This window comes from Acanthaster planci, linkage group LG02 (assembly GCF_054643075.1).
Source record: "Acanthaster planci isolate LZ-2023a linkage group LG02, COTS_SCS, whole genome shotgun sequence".
NCBI classification, from domain to species: domain Eukaryota; kingdom Metazoa; phylum Echinodermata; class Asteroidea; order Valvatida; family Acanthasteridae; genus Acanthaster; species Acanthaster planci.
This window is the reverse complement of record NC_141778.1, coordinates 27,356,126-27,373,370: the sequence shown is the minus strand read 5'-3', so window position 1 is coordinate 27,373,370 and position 17,245 is coordinate 27,356,126. Positions and strand designations below refer to the sequence as shown.

Genomic DNA, 17,245 nt, shown 5'->3' with positions numbered 1-17,245 from the left:
AGTTTAGATTAAACTTTAAAATCTTTCGTAACGCTAATTCATATTAAGTTTATTTTTTTATAAATTGTAATGAAATATTTTGACACGTGTTTATTTTAGTTTTTACCCAAAACATGCAATAAAGCATAACTGTTTATCTGCATACAATACCACCGAATTGCACTGGCCTTCATATATTTTAGGTTTTCGGAAGTGAGCGATCAATTGTGGGCAGGATATTTCTGTTTCAGGTCGGGTTATGTTTCAGTAAATTAATCTGATAGCAAATATTTTACGAACGTCTTTTTCTGAGGTGATTTTTCCACAGACTCAAACGAACGGAAACAAAATCACAATATCTCAATATTGGGTTGATATTCATACCAACTTTTAAGTTCATGCGTGGTACCATGTTGAAAAAACTGGCTGGAAGCATTATTGTCTGGGGAAAAAAGAAATAAGATGGAATCGAATGATTTTAAAAAGGTGATTCGATTGAGCCCATTCACCTTAACAAAACATAACAGAAAAACCCGTAACAGTACTGGCACACTGCTGCCACCATGGGGGGGGGGAGCTGGGGCGTCCTGTATGCAAAAACGATGGTTTTAAGAGAGAAAGCAATTCGTCATTTGCAGGTATAAACTGGTGTTACAGGTTCAGCTGATTCCGGTTTGTTTTTCCCCCATCTTCAGATGGAAGTGACTACGACATCGGGCATTACAACCGAGCCACAGACACCATCGAGTGGTTTTACACGGTTGAAGAGATATTCTGTAAGTAAACGACTATTGAAATTCGTCATAGTTTGCAGGCTTTAAAAGTTTCAATTACTATGCTCTGGCATGTAATCCTTCATCAGTCACAAATCCGTCATGATTTATTATGAGCAACTATACGACTCAATGCAAATGAGCAAGTGTGCTTCGTAGACCACGGATAATTTGCAGTTTATTGCAAGTAATGTGTTTATCTTGTCTTAGGCAGATTTACGTTGGGCTTTTCACAAATTCTCCCAAACTTCCATGGTTTGTGTATGCAGGATCTAAAGACTATTTAATCTCCAGTTTTATTTCTTTTAAATATTTTTTAATTTATGTAATTTTTCATAATAGTCAAACGTTTGTTGAGAAAGATGCAATTTTCTCCTGATAATGTAGATTAAGTTCAAAGATGGTCGATGTCCCGTTCTGTGCTGTTGTAAGACAAGACTCGACTCCTCCGACTGAATTCCGTTAACTACCATTTGAAACCGAAGATGGTTGAAAGATGCAATCAGGTGAAGCCAGCCGGTAACGCCTGAGCGGTTTTTCGGACCAGATTACATCGTCTGAATGATTCATTTCGAAAGTCGTGAATATTTAGTGATTTCCTGTCGGATCGAGTTGCGACTCTCTTTAATGCGGAGCCTGTTGATGAATTTTATTATTGGAACACCATCGAAATAACGTCGAGTTTGTTGGAGTGCCGGAAGGGGAAAGCTTGCTACGAAAGTACAGTGTCTGGGTACAGTCAAAAAATTTTGAAAGCGTATATTGCGAACGGTTGGGCTTGGTATAACATTAAATTCAGGCTTTCGCCCTATAATAAGTAATCACAAGTCAGTCGAGTCAAACCTATCACCCAAGCCTAGGATCAACAGGGATAGCAATTATTATCGTAAGAATGCTTTTGTAGAATTTCATGTAGCTTATTGCTTGAGCCGAGACTGAATGACCTTACTTTAGCGCTGTGAAAAAGTGGCGGAAAAAAATAACGTCATGTGAATTTAAATATTCGCTTATTTGTTGGCCAATTAGTAGACATCCATCTGAGCGACTAGCTAAATTGTTTCTTTGAGGGCGAATTGTACTTTTACTTTTAGTATATCTCACTTCAAGAGCCCGGCGTGGGACTTGTGGGTGTATGAGCTGATCATACAAAGTCTCTTCAACCTTAATTCCTTAATTTGTGAAGCATGCTCTGCGTAAATTCCGACGTGAGAGACAGAGACACTGGAAGCGTCGCAGGTGGGACCAAAACAGCAACATGGATAATGTCAACCTTTTTGCAAAATAGAGGTGATTCGTTTCTTTATGAAAACGGTGTGCAAAGAGACTAATCTGGAGATATCGCCGATAACCCTAATGACGAACTCTATGATCGAAAAAGTAAAGGAGATTTCCAATTTGCAGTACCATCTGCGCGTGCACCAAGTACATGCAGTAATTTCTTTGACTTTCAAAGGCATGATAATGGACAGGAAATACGTTTCATTAATGTTGCAATACTAGATAAGAAATTGGCACCGTGTTCAGAAGAACACGTTATTTGCTGTATAATTATGGACGCTGCTTTTAAAGTAATGAAGGATTGTATCGCTTGCCCGACGCAGACGTGATTTGAACGTCTCTGACATTTCAGTGCCCCATCTGGAATGCCTTTGTGCAATCTCTACGTCTGTTGCGATTATAAAGAACTATCCTTCGGAAACCACTAAATCTCTGCCAGACATGTCCCAAGTGAAAAGTTGCCAGTTTATCAAGCAGACAGGGCGGAAACCCTTGTTTTGTCACTTTGAAATGCACGTGGCGACGTGTCCATATTCAAGGGGTATTACTTTCCATATACCCAATTTAAGTGTATCAGCCGTAAACAGTTTGCCATTGCTGTCTCTAGGGTATACATGTAAGTGCATAGGATATCCCAGGAAAAGAGTTGAGGGTTTTTAGTTGTATTCGGGTTCTCAATTAACAGATGTCCATTCAAAGCCGAGTAGGGAACCGCATCTATGCATGTATGATTTTGGCAAGTATTTATTAACTCGATCCACTTACAGGAGACTCGAGGAAAGGGATAAAGTTGTTGGTCAGGGCTCGATTTTTCTGAGAGGTTTTCTCATTAAAATGCGAATACCGTTAAGTGTTCATGGAATATTTTGGCAAATGCACCTATTTGCCTTGATTTCTGTCTTCAAAGGACTGTTTCGAGGGTAGAGCATAAAGGTTTGCATGTTACATGGAAATTCGTGCTCAATCCAGCTATCCTCCTTGAAAGTGTCCTTTGGGGGGGGGGGAATCCGTTAATGCATTTCCAAAAGTAAGCTCTGCTTGTCCCAAATTCATGTTTAAAGGCAAACCGAGCTCACTGTTTACAACTTAGAGTGATTCGTTTCTTCTCACAACCAGCCACTAATGACAGATCCCTCAAGATGCTTTAGTAAAATTTAATACTGATCACACAGCGTGTTTTACTGCTTATCAGATCCATTTTTTTATGTGATGAAATGCTCAGCAAACTAGGCATTTCGTGTTGCGATTACCTGATACAGAAACGTCGTGCCAATCAGTTATCCATTTTTGGTGCGATCCTCTATTAATTTGACACCTGACGGTCAGCAATTAGAGAATTTGTGCTGGTTGTAACTTTGGCTCAATTGTAGTCATATCATAAATGATATGTCTTAAAGTAAAACCCTACTAGCCTCGAGTGTCAGGCATGCACGTGGAAATTACAATAGGAGGAAAAGTGCACTGTTTTAACCAAAACAGGCTGTTCAATTTGTAAGCAATGCAAAAGTACGAAGATTTGCACAAAATAATTGTGTTTGGTAGGGACTTTATTTAGTGATCCTTTGAGAGAAAGTGTCAATAGTATGGGCAAACTTGATTTGAGTATTACAGGTCAATGTACCGGCTGGAAGAAGTACTGTATAAAAGAAAACTACATATGTCATAAGAAACGAAGCTTTTTATTGCCATCCACTACCCGTAAAATGAGACTTCTACTACCCAATCCAAGCTTCGTTTGCGCTGAAAGTTTACTATAGTATGGTGTAAATATGTAGGCTAATATGCTATAAAGAGACGAAGTCTACCAACGGCAATAACATACAATGACGTAAGCGGATGTTTCTTTGAACAAAAAACGATACAAATTTATCAAGGGATAATCTTTCAAACCAGACCTTTTCCAAATACAAAACAATTTTTTACGTGCAAGTACAAGATTAGAACCACAGACCTTCTGAATTTGAAGCCTTTTTTCCATGTAAGCCATCTCTGTCGCTCTTCGTTTTAGCGCTCTTTTTGGGTTGCAAGAAAATGCGTTTTAGGCTACACCTGAAAGTCTCGCTGTTACCATGTGTTGGATAGACGGGTCTAGGGATATTGATCATGTTCCTTTAAATCAGTCTCAATGACCAGAAAGAGAGCCATTAACCAGTGGCCATGGATCACTCTCTTTTTCTTGATGCAGACAATATTAGCAATGCTCCAGACCTGCACAGGGTAATCACAAAACTCACAGTTTTATCACAAATTCTATCATGAAAGGAAACAAAACTTATTAAAGTCAAGGTTTAGCACACCAGACGTTTACAACCTGAGCGGTACATTATTATGTTGGCGGTCTCTCGGTGGTTTTAATGAAATGGTTTTTAGCAGTTTTATAACTAATTTAGTTAACTAAAGTAGGGGTGTGCATTTGCGGGTATTTTTAGAACCAGGTACCCGTTTTTTGTTAACATCGGGTACCCGGGTACCGGAAAAGAGATCGCCTAATAACAAATGGCATTGCGCGCAACCCCGTGGATCATGTGCCCGAAACATGGTTCTTTTTGGTACATAGGAAGCAAGCAGAACATTGTTCTAAACGTCGGAGTTAATCTCTCCTACCTTTTTATCAAACGAAATTGTTACCTTCAATTTGCAAATTTTTTGTGGGTGTATGAAACAGAAAAACAAATCTTCACGGGAAACGTCAGAAAAAAGAACAGAGCTGCAAACCACTACAATATACGCACCTGCAAACGCTCAAAGGAAATGTCCCAGATGCTGCATGACCATGGACACGCGGAACGCATGTGGCGTGCACAAATGGTGAGCGCTGGTCGTGTCACGTGCGGACCAGATCAGTGCTACGTACGTCACGGGTTAAAAGGCTTAAAGTTTTATGTACAAAAATACCACCGTAACTCGAACAATGCCCACACCATTACATCCACTTATTTTGAAGTTTCTGATTCAAAAAACCGCACCAAAATGCTTCAAACGGCGTTGAAACAATCGGAAGTCTATATAGGGTTAGGAGTCATCGCAAGTTCATTTCTTTTCTGACGAGGACCAGCACGTTGCATAAATCAACGTAGCTGCAACTGTGTAATCCTGGCTTTCAAGACGCTGAAACTAACCCGATTGCAACGCGGGCCCAATTATAGTCCCCTTCAGGCAGTCCAATCGCTGACACTGCAGCAGCCATGTGACCGTAAAAAGAAAGGTCATGTGACCACACATAAGGAAGCCCAAGTGAAAAAAATAGCAGCGCTTCACGTTGTTAAATGACTAAGCGATACGAAAGTTTTGCCACACGAAAGTACGTACCACGATGAAGTGGTTTAGTTTTATAAATACTTTTTCAGGATAACTCCATTCCCCTGAGGTTCAAATTGTCGAGATTTTAATGCACAAGTACTTCGACAAGTGATATTTGATTGGCCGACTGTATTATGACTTGCACCTGTCAACATTTCCTTTTTTTCGAATGAAAAAATACTTGCATTTGAAATGCTTCAGTACATACAGAAAAAATCATTCCTGCTTTTTTGGTCAATTCCTCATCCACAGTTCCGCTGAATCACTGAGGAAATTCAAGTTGCTTTAATTTAAAAATAATTTTGAAACGGAATATTTCTTGGTATAAAACTTAACTAAACTGGTTCTCTGACTCTTTGGGTTTGTAGCGCACATTTAGTGCTTTGATAATAAAAAGAGGCCTATCAACCACACAATTTTGTGCGTGATCACTACTTACCGCACGCCGTGTGGAGTCCCAGTACCGCAGGAATATTACACAGACCGCTCTCGCTTCGTCGTCAATCCCGACATAAAGTAATTTTCATTCATATTGTTTTATTTGACAAAAATACTCTTATTTCAAACAGTAAGCACTACTTATTCCGCACAAAAGTCATTTAGGCCGACAGGGTTTGATAGTTACAAATACAGTCATGCAAGTGTACATCAAGAGCGCTTCCCCCTCATAAGACAAAACTCCTTCGGTCTCTTGTTCATATAGGTTTGGTACAGTCATTTTCCTAGTTCCGGATCGCGAAAATTATTCAGTAAGACTGCAGCTAAAAAACCCTCAAATTCGAGTGAAATATGGTCAGAAGTCAACTTTGTGTTTTGGATATACTTCAATTTTTTTTCAAAATCTAAGCTTTTATATTTGGACTCACAGGATCGATCAACGAAAGTGATGAACACATCTTTCCTAGTTCTGGATTGGTTTAGGATCGAGACAAAAACGTCTTCACAAATAAAAAGTAACCACACGAAAAGTCCATTTTCAGCCAAAACCATGGTAAAAAGTTGCTTTTCTAATAGAGAATCTTTTAATTTTGAGAAAATTAGATGAAAAATAAGAATTCCAATGAATTAAAAAGGTAGAAATTGCGTAAGGTTTGACTCGACTTTTAAACTTTACAGTGAGCTAACAACGTTATCCTCCCCGCGCCGCACAGTTGACGAACCCATTACGTCACATACATTTCTGCTGAGCCCGTGTAGTTGAGTTCGCAACGACTGCGTGGTAACGCCGCGCGATCCGAGAGTGGGGGAAAAGCTTGCAGTTTTCGCTAAATTAACAAAAACGGAAACTCTAAAAAAGTCATTTTGATTAAGCAGACATTAGATGCAAAGGTTTATATGACTGTTCAATTTAAAGAAATATTTAAAATCACACGTTGCGAGTGACCTATCGCCCGTGAATTTTAGTGGTTTTTTCGCTCTTGTGAACTAGGAAATTCCGGAACTAGGAAAACGACTTGGGGTACAATGGGCGGAGTGCGTAACGAAATAAGCTGTCGATCTCCGAATTCAAGTTTCATGTATGACCGCGGGACCGGGTTTTCATCGGCACGGTGGTTTTCCATGAAGTCTGTCCTTCAGTAAGAAATTTCACAGACATTTTATGCATGACTGTTTGTTCCTAATTTATTTACTTTTTTACGGGTACCCAGCCCGGAAAAATGGAACCGGGTTTTGAAATCAACGGGCGGGTACCCCGTACCCGTGTACCCGGCACAGGCCTATTTAAAAGTGCAAATATTTCCCCGATCGAATAAGAGGTTTGCCGTGTAAACTGCAAATAGACTCAACTGGTTTGAGCGCATGGGCAGTACTCCATATAGTATCTCTTGATAGAGTCCCAAATCCGTTATATTTAACCATAACAATCCTCAATCCTCTACTTTCAGTATGATAACCAGCCAGTTAAGACTCCCGTTAACTCACCACGGTTTTCCGTTTTCAGTTACCAGTGATGGCAAACCACCAGCAGACAGTGACATCACTGTCACCGTGTATCGTAAGGACTCTGTGTCTTACGAGCTCTTCGTCAGCATGACAGCTTTTGCGTCCGTTGGTATCGCTATGGCTTGTGGCTTCTTGGCCTTCAACATATTTTACAGGAATGAAAGGTCAGTGACAGGGACTCGGGAAAATATGGTTAGCTATAGCACTGGCTCAGGAATGTGCAGAGGAGCTCATATAGCAAGATTCTGAGGTTTTCAAAATGATTTCATCTTGTTTAGTTTTGAAAATGTAACTATTGTGGATGTAATGGATATTGTGGATCTAATTGACCCCCCCTCCAACTTTTTATTGTTGGTGAGTTGCTGCTGACTATTTCTTTGTCCTCAGGAAAAATACATGCATGAGGTAGCAGCATATTATATTTAAGTTGACCTGACGCATCCATTATTTTGTTTCTTGTACTACATAAGTGGAACTTCAAGTACACAGTCTAAGTTTTACGGTCTCGCGGTTTTTTGTTTTGTAGAATTTTACGGAAAAGGCATTTTTTTGGTCAAGATTTCTTTCTTCTGCAGCTGTTTCGGACACTGGCCGAAACAGCTTTAGTTTTTCTCTTAATTTTTGCGGAAAAAAGGAATTCTTTTTGTTCTTTTTTTGCTGTTTCGGGATTTTTTTTCTTTTTTTCTTAGCTTTTTCAGTCATGGGCCGGAGCTGTTTTTGTTTTTCTCGTTTTTTTTTGCTTTGCTTTTTTGAAATTTATTTTTGGCTTTTTCCCAGTTTTCGAAAAAGCGTTTCTGTTCGTCAAGATTTTTTTGGGGGGGTTCTTCTTTTTTGGCCAAAAGCCCATAGACTCTGCACACTTTTTTTTTTCTGTGCAGCACTTTTGCCATTAATCTTTGTCGCATAGCATCCAAGATTGGCATACGCATAGTCATTATTGCATAAATACATGCCAAAGAGCGACGTCATGATGACGCCATCGTGGGTCATATGACTTCATCACAAACTCCATTATTTCAGAGCCCGATATCTACAGAACGGTATGTCCGATTTGGTTGAAACTTAGTATGTTATTAGACCGGCATGTGGTCTAGATGAAATTTGTCATTATGTATTCGTGACATCATCTTGCGATTTTATACATAATTTTAAACTTTTGAATATATTTTCAAACATTTGAAATATCTCACTAACGCAATAACTTGTATTAGGTTCGTTGAGCAATACATAAATGTGCAAAATTTGGAAAAATGTGTGACGTCATGATGACTTCATAAAAAAGGGTTTTTTGAAACACGCATAAGGGAAGGCCCAATTGTCATGGAAATTGGTAGGTAGGTAGATAAGAGTACCAGTACACAAAATCTGAAATGGTGTCATTTTAAAATTATTTTTGAAACTAAAATTTGTATCTTGCTTATCAAATTTCACATTTCTTTTTTTGACTCAGTACTGGTACAAGGCGAGAAGATAATAAAATTATGTGAAACTACAAGTATTGCTATGATGACGTCGTCACAGGGCATGTGACATCAACATTGATATACATCTTACAGATTTGTGGATAATGAATGTTTTGCAGAACGCTAGTTTGCATTTCAACCACACGAGCACTTCCGTTGCCGAAATGTGAGCTAACATTATTTTCTTTACACGCACATGGCACACATGGAGAGCGCTGCTTCTGTTCCAAACATGGTCTTTCCTAAACGTTGGTTTTTTAGCCGGTCGTTTCCGGTCGAAAATTGCTGGATATCGCAGATCGCTAGTAAGCATCATCATCAGAGAGAAGAACACCTTTGGCATTTTTCGGCTTTAGCGCTTGTGAATCGACCAATGCCTTAAACTCTAGGGAGCTGTTTACAATTTTCAGGCCATCAAAAATCGCTTTTGGAGTTCACGAATGGCAAAGCCTACTGGTAGTGTAAATATATATCTATCATAGATTTAGCAGTACAAAATATGAATATCTTGGGATAAGTGGTTTTTCTGCGACATGCCGTTCTTTAGGGGTAGTTTTTGGGGTCTGAGCATTGAAACGCCGCACCACACGCCACGCAACCGAGACGATACACATGCACCACACTCGGCGCGGCTTGTCCGGCCCAAAGCCGCATGGCTGATTTCCGGCTATGCAACCAAGACGCAAACTGCAACGGAGACGAATAGAAACATGTCAAACGAAACCATCTCCTAACACCAAGGCAAACGCACACCGGCCTGCAGACGATTGGCAAAGTTTGCCGACTGTCTGCGAGCTGCGTCGCGTAGCCTCCCCGCCATACAAACATAATATGGTTAATATGCAAAAATCTGACAAGCACTGAAATGCGTGAAGCTGGAGTAGGGTTTTGCACCAAGAGGCTGTACAGCCAACATAAAAGAGCGTTTTCCGCGACAAATCTCGGAGTTTCGGGCGCCATTGTGTTTAACTTTTTCGGTGGGGTAGGGTGCAGTCTCCAAAGGAGCAGACTATTCGATCTGGTATCCTGAATACCAATTATAAATGTACGTAGAATTAACATCACTCAGACTACTCATTAAAAATATCCAGATTTCTTTGATTTTTTAATGATCCAATTCCATGGTAAGAGTGGGGCACAGGATGGCGGCCAACGATCACCATGGGAACAAGGTTGCCTTTTTGCAACTCTGTAATTAGTCTGGTTCCCTGCCCAAAGATTCCCTGACGACTCTTGAAAAAATTCTCAGGTTAGGTATCACCCGCGGAAATAAATAGATCATGACTCAACATATGGGGGGGGTACCAGGGGGAGCCACTCTCTCCGAGATATTCCCAATTCCTTTTTTCTAAATACCTGTATGCTGTTAAAGCACCGCATAATGAATCATACCTTGATAAAGGTAATTTTTTCCGTTTTTACAAAAATTGTTTGGATTAGAAGCCTTGGAAGTAAAAAATCTGCGAAAAGGCCCTATCTTCTGTTGCAAACAGAACCTCTCGTCTTTTCTTCTTTTTCAAATTGTTGCTATTGACATAACACAGGGTCGTTCTACACACCACTTTCGGTCCTTACTTTGGGGTTGATTTTCTCCAAACTTGGCACATTGTTAGACTACCATCTGAGACGTATGCCGAATCATAACGTCATGACGTCATCACCTGATTTATTATAGAATTTTGAATATTTAATTTTTCCCATATATTTTGTTTACGTTTTCAACGCAACATTTTGGTTGTTCAACAATCATCAAAGTTACAAAAAAAGACCTCGGAGCAAAATAATACTATTAAAATTACGTCATGATTACGTCACCAAATGATTCATTATTAAATTTTGAATATTCAAATATTACGTTAATGTTGTTAAAATCCATATAAAATCAACCGTGGCCTCCCAAAACATTTTGTGTGCGGCAAGTGCCAGGGTGAAATGGGACCCTTCCTTCCTTCCGGTTGAAACCGGAAGTGGGCTTATTATTTAAAAGTGGTAATGGGTATCAAGTTGTTCTTTACGGTTTTGTCGGTGGGGGTATAGTATTCTTGAAATCATCTACTGATGATGTCGAGTAATTGTCGAGCGCCCTCTAGCAACAGAAAAAAATTGAAAAATGAGTTTTGAGTAGTGTTCTGGGGCGAAGTCTGTCGCAATCACCTGAAAATTGAGGTGGATGAAAAAGTCCTTTTATTTTTCAAAATTCGGAAAAAAAATCAACTGTATCAGATTGAAGAGTGAATTATCCATTTGAAGATAGCTGAAACATTAAAGTCAACTGCATGAAGTGCATAACTGGTGTACGTCTTCACACAGATGAAGCGCTGACGACAAAATCCCGCTTTACAATATGTATATGTATGTATAGGTATGTATAATATGTACGTCAAAAATTGTGCATTGGCTATTGTGTGCGTGAGCGCATATCTGCCTGTACCCTCGGCAGCGCACAATGCGCAGAGCTGGCAAAAGGCCAAACACGTAGCGGGGAAAGCGTGGGAACATGTATTGTCATGCTGTACTGTAACAAGGAGGGTAGTGATCCTCCTTGGTACAGTAGAACATGACAATACATGTCATAGATATTTTAAATTGCGGACTTAACGACAGCTGTTCGATTCCCGCCGGTTCCAACTTCCCTTTCCATCAAACCAAAAGTGTTTCCCGAAAAAGCTCAGTATTGATCTACTAGTTATAGCCAATAAAGACCATGGTACAAAATACGCCAATTTTATGGCGTAATGATGACGTAACCTTTCGGTTTTTTTCAAATTGATTTTTGAATATTTAATTTTCCCCATAGGTTTTGCACAATTTGTTTTTTCAACACGCAGATTTCAGCAATATTCTCTATGTAACTGGCTATATATTAGGTGCAAACTTCAAAGCCTTTTATCTCGTGGAGTACATGTCCAATTTGGTTAAAACCTTGCAAGTGTTATAAACAAAAAGGGACCCCGTGTGATGATGACGTCATCAAGTGGCAAATCACGTGACATTAAAGCTCTTTTCAAGCAGTATATCTAGTGAAGTAGATGTCCAATTCGGTTCAAGCCTTGGAGATGTCCTGAAAGAGGAGGGCTTTAGACAAACATTGGCCTGATGTGATGATGATATCATCATGTGACAACTCCCCAGACATTAAATTTGCACTCTTCAAAGCACTTTATCGCGTGAAGTAAATATCCAATTGAGTTCAAACCTTGCATATAGCTTGAAAGGGAAGAGTGTTACACGATCATTAACCTGATGTGATAATGACTTCAATATGTGACTAGTCACATGACATGTAAGGCACATTATTTAAAGTCTTATATCTCGTGAACTACATGTCTGATTGGTTTTAAATTTGGTAAGTGTACTAGATAATTACGTCACGATGATATCACTAGGTGTCAAACTGCAAGCGGTTAAACTTTCATATTTGTTAAATAAAAAACCATGATCTTCCGCAGTTTACTGTTTGCATCAAGTTATAGAGATACCTTCTGTTTTTATTTCCTCTCGTTTGAGTAAAATCGCTTGACACTTCTGTCAAAATTGGTCCAAACCGATAGTACTTTATCACTTCAATTTGATAACAGCTAAAAACCTACTTTCAACTGTATTTGTCTCCGGTAGTTTTATATTAAATAGCGCCTGTGCATATACGTCATGTGCATTATTGTCAAAATTTAGAAATGCGAAAAACCCTATGCTCTGTTGCAAACAAACGTAGAAGCTCTGTTTTTTTTAATTTCTTTTTATTTTGTTTTTTTATCATGACGTTTCAAGCGACTGCTCTTGTGCTCAACAAATTCGGATGTTCTCAGTATGGTACATGCAAATCCCCAAACAGACATGAAATTTGGTCGTCTGTCCCCTGAATGAGCAATCAAAACGCACATACATTCATATTGTTTAATCCCTTGTAAGCTCCATTCAATTAGTTCAGCTGCTAGGACCTGATGAAATGGTGGTAAGTCAAAGGTTCGTTAAACGCAAATGAACGTAAGTGGTACCGTACCTCACGAAATAATGTACGCACAAGTGACTGTGCCAACTCCCTTTTTTTCCCTCTGCTTCTTTGAATGCTGTTATTTTTGTCATTGAGAGTTTGAGGAAGAATTATTTCACCAGAGGATAGAAGAAGACCCAAGAAAACCTGTTTGCTTTTTTGATGGGTGGCATTCCATCAGTGCTGCTTTCAAAAAACAGCTAAACTATTATGAGAAATCTGAAGCCACTAGTCAAATACAAAAGGGCCGCTTTTTCTCAATAAAATGTCAGCCTGTCAGGTACCTAACTTTTCAGACTCTCAGCGGGAATGAGGATGGGCTTAAATTTGTAAGGATGTATGTGCAACAGTATAATGCCTTGCTCTGGCAAAGCTTCAAATCCAGTAGATAATAATCATTTGTAGCAATCTACACTATAGGAGTCAAAAATCGATAGAAATTGCTGATTTTTTGTTAGTGTCTATAGTTTATTTGATTTGCTTTGTCCATTGTTTCCCCCTGGTCATTTTTTTGTTTACACGACAACCTGGGGAAACGTCAATTGGTTCTGGAGGTCTCTTCACAAGCTTCACAAGGCCTAGCGGAATGAATACTAATCTCCTTTCAAGAACAATTTCCCCATAGGAAGGTACATGGGTATCCCCCTACAGTTGTGAAAAAACAGGTGTCCAACACAACAGTGAAAACTGTCAAATAATCATTGTTTGAAATGGATTGAAACTACCAAAATCTCTGAAGAAGATTTCTTTGAGTCAGGTCGCTCAACTTCCTGGCTTGTTTCTGTGTCTATATTTTCCCCATTTGAAGACAAAGTGTGCAGAAATTCCGGCGAAGCGTGATATCAGTATGACCTCGCTATGTGAGCTACCGGTGTCCGGTCCAAATGCCGGTCTCCGTGCACCAGAGTTGTAGACTCGAGTCACTTGACCCATGTCAAGTGACTCGAGTCGGACTCAAGTCGCTGTTTTTGTGACTCATGACTTGACTTGTAGTAGTGTATAAAGGGATTTCGGGATCACCTTCTTTTCGTGACTAAAAAAATTGAAAAATATCTCACAAAATAAATCAAACTCGCTAAACCAAAAGTGCCAGGAAGAAGACGAATACACGAACGTAAACCGAAACAAGAATAAGAACTTAAATCTAAAAATTATCTCTCTAAAAGTTGCACCCAATGTTTTGTATGTTTTGTGTGAAAATTGTATATCATTTGTAAAATTTATTTATGACAGCAACAGTGACTTTGGTTGCTACAAAAGGATGAGATTTAGAAGAGAAGATGACCCTGATCCAGAAATAGAAAATTACTATCAATGTGAAATAGAAAAAGCAGGCTTAGTAGTTGAATATGACGAAGATTTAAACATGTCTTGGAATTCATCAGTATTAGTTTTAGATGAATACCCATGTACAAATTTAAAAGACGACGCAGATTGAGTCATGTAACTCATAAAAAATGAAAAATGTCATCACATTTCACATACAAACCAACCATGTCAAGCCAAACTTATATCGTAACCGAAGACTACGAACGTTGCTATGCCAACAACACAGACCTAAACGTTGTATACGGGGCCTTTGTTCCCGACAGACTCGTGATAGCAGACCCCGTGGCAGAAAAGGCAAACATACACAACATTATTCACCTTTTTTTTAATCACGACGACCATGAAAAACGCCTGTTGATCATGATACCAAAACAATATGCTACGGCGTAAATCCAGTCTATAAATTTGGTGTCAAAGATAAAAGCCCGAAAATACCGTTGGACATCAAATCTGCTATCAAATTCAAGAGCCTACGACGTATATACTCGACCACATAAAATTTGCGGCTTCCAAATACATCGGCACACAAACGGCTAAGTCTAACATTCCACCAAATACGATCAACGCTTACAGAGCCAGCCTTGATATAGATGACTTGGAAAAAGTCGAATATGTGGTTAAACCACCTTACTCGGCCAAGAAATTACGTCAAGTTGCATACCGCGACCACGTTGTTTGACCACCATAAAAGTCGAATACCGCAAGATCAACTTGACATATATATTGGTAAACGTAGTGTCTTGCTTTCGTTGATTTGCCCTAAAAACGTTTATTACGGAACACACAGATATTTGTCTTGCGGCGCTAGCGTTAGATATAAAGTCGAGCGGATAACAGCATTGCAATTGTTACAAGCATTTGACAGTGATAACAACGACTCAGAGTAATTAAAATACATTATTATTATTATTATCTTTATTTTACCAGGGATACCCATTCACATTTCTGTGGTCTTCCATGGGGCCCTGGGGAATTAAAATAGATAATAAAAACTAAAGTTAAAGCTTATAATAAAGTTAATGAAATAATTAAAATTACAAAACGAATGTAATAAGATAAAATAAATAAAAGACATAAAACATACATAAAATATACCCAATTATAGAATGGCAACACAAGCAAGGACACAAAACACGTAACAGTAAATAATCTAACTGTATATGTTAAAATATATCTAGAGAAAACACGGTTATAAAGTACATAGAAGAATCCAAAAAAGATATACCAAACTAGTAAAAATAATATGTGATAAAACAACTTCGTGGTTGGGCAGAAAACAGTACAACATGATACCGATAAAATTATAAAATTAGAATGCGTGAGTGTGGGAACTAGAATGACGTCAAGAGATAAAAAATTAAATCTCAGAAGCTAAAAGATTTTTTTTCAAAAGTGTTTTAAAATATGAAAGCGATGGCGCCGAACGAATTTCAGTACTCAGTGTGTTCCATATCCGGGTACAATTAATGATTGGACTTTGTTTGTAGCACTCCGTTTTATATTTTGGAATAATTAAGTTATTGGCTCCTCTTGTACCGTACTGATGTACGTCTGATGCCTTTATTACGTTGCTGGCTAAGTACGTCGGTGCTAAATCATGGGTACACTTGTACATAAAAACAGCCTTTAGATAGTAAAAACGATCGTGTAGTGGCAGCCATCCTAGTTCCTTAAAAAGTTCACGAGATGGAATATCAAAACCCTGAGACAAGATTAGACGGGCGGCATACTTTTGTAATTTGATTAATTTATCATTGTGCATTTGATACTTATCCGACCATATTTGTGAACAGTAGTCGAAGTGGGGTAAAATGAAAGCATTATACATTGTTTTTAGCACAGCAGATGTAACGTATGGTTTAGCACGTCTCAAAATAGCAAGTTTCTTCTGCACCATATTGATAACATAATTTACATGATCAGTCCATTTTAACTCTTCATCGATTATTACTCCAAGGCATTTCGTACTCTTGACACGTTTAATTACACTCTGATTAACAGCCACTGCTACTTCACTCGTATTCTTCAGCCTAGCTTTTGCCCCTATGATCATGAAATTTGTTTTATTAAAGTTAAGTACCAGTCTATTGGTCTCCAGCCATCTGCTTATTTGGTCTATTGCAATACATAATTTATCAGCAACCTCATTTGCAGTTTTTCCACAAACAGTAACAGTGGTGTCATCGGCAAACATGTCCACTGTACCATCAGTCACTGCAGACGGCATGGAATTCACATATAGAGAGAATAATAGCGGACCTAGAATTGAGCCCTGTGGCACACCGCTGACAACCTTTAATCGATCTGAGAAGACCTTTTTAAAACACACTCTTTGAGTCCGGTTTGACAAATAGTTAGAAAACCAATTCAGTGTACGACTTTTGCAACCAAGACTTTTCAATTTAAAAAGAAGAATGTTATGATCGATTGTATCAAATGCCTTCCTAAGATCAATAAAAGCCACTCCGTTAAGTTGGCCATTTTCAATATTACAGCTCCACTGGTTGACCAATTTAGCTAGAATGGTTGTTGTTGAGTGTAACGGTCGAAAGCCGGATTGATTAGTGTGCAAAAGCTCATTGTCAGTAATATAAGCATATAGTTGATCGTAGACAGATTTTTCCAAAATTTTGCTGATAATTGGAACCATAGAAATTGGTCGGTAATTGCCTACGTCAGCTTTATCACCGGTTTTGTATACCGGGATGACCTTTGCACTCTTCATAATCTGAGGTACCGAACCGCATTGTAAAGACCGGTTCACCAGTTTAGTTAGTGACTCGAGAATTGCAGGCATAGCAACTTTAAGTATGTGACAACTGATATCGTCGTCTCCACTAGCCTTATTGATATTCATTTGATTTATAATCTCTGCAATATAGGTTTCCGGCACAGTTTCCAATTCAAAGGCATTATGAATGTTACTCTCATGTGGTGAGCTCATATTGCTATTCTCTGGTAGTTTCTCGGTCACTTTTTTTGCGCAGTTAATAAAATAATCATTAAAAACGTTAGCAATATCATCAGGCTTATCACAATTTTGGCCTTTGTGGTGAACTGAGTGTGGCAAAGTGGGTTTTCCCTTGGAGATTACCTCATTAATGCAGTTCCATATTTTCTTGCTATTTCCTCTGTTGTCACAAAGAATACCACGATAATAAGCTGACTTTTGTTTGCGTATTGAGCGA

The 17,245-nt window shown here is 38.8% G+C and overlaps 1 protein-coding gene across 2 annotated transcripts in view; it reads left to right on the top strand.

Moving 5' to 3' along the window:
• LOC110975937 (gamma-aminobutyric acid type B receptor subunit 2-like) overlaps positions 1–17,245 on the top strand; it is a 127,817-nt gene that overhangs the window by 51,502 nt on the left and 59,070 nt on the right. For both annotated transcript variants that reach the window (XR_015424283.1, XM_022228819.2), the window contains exons 9-10: positions 675–755; positions 7,273–7,438. Coding sequence is in view for 1 of the 2 variants with exons in the window: in XM_022228819.2 (XP_022084511.2) it covers positions 675–755; positions 7,273–7,438 (247 nt within the window). In the remaining variant the exon portion in view is untranslated. The remainder of the gene's footprint in view (positions 1–674; positions 756–7,272; positions 7,439–17,245) is intronic.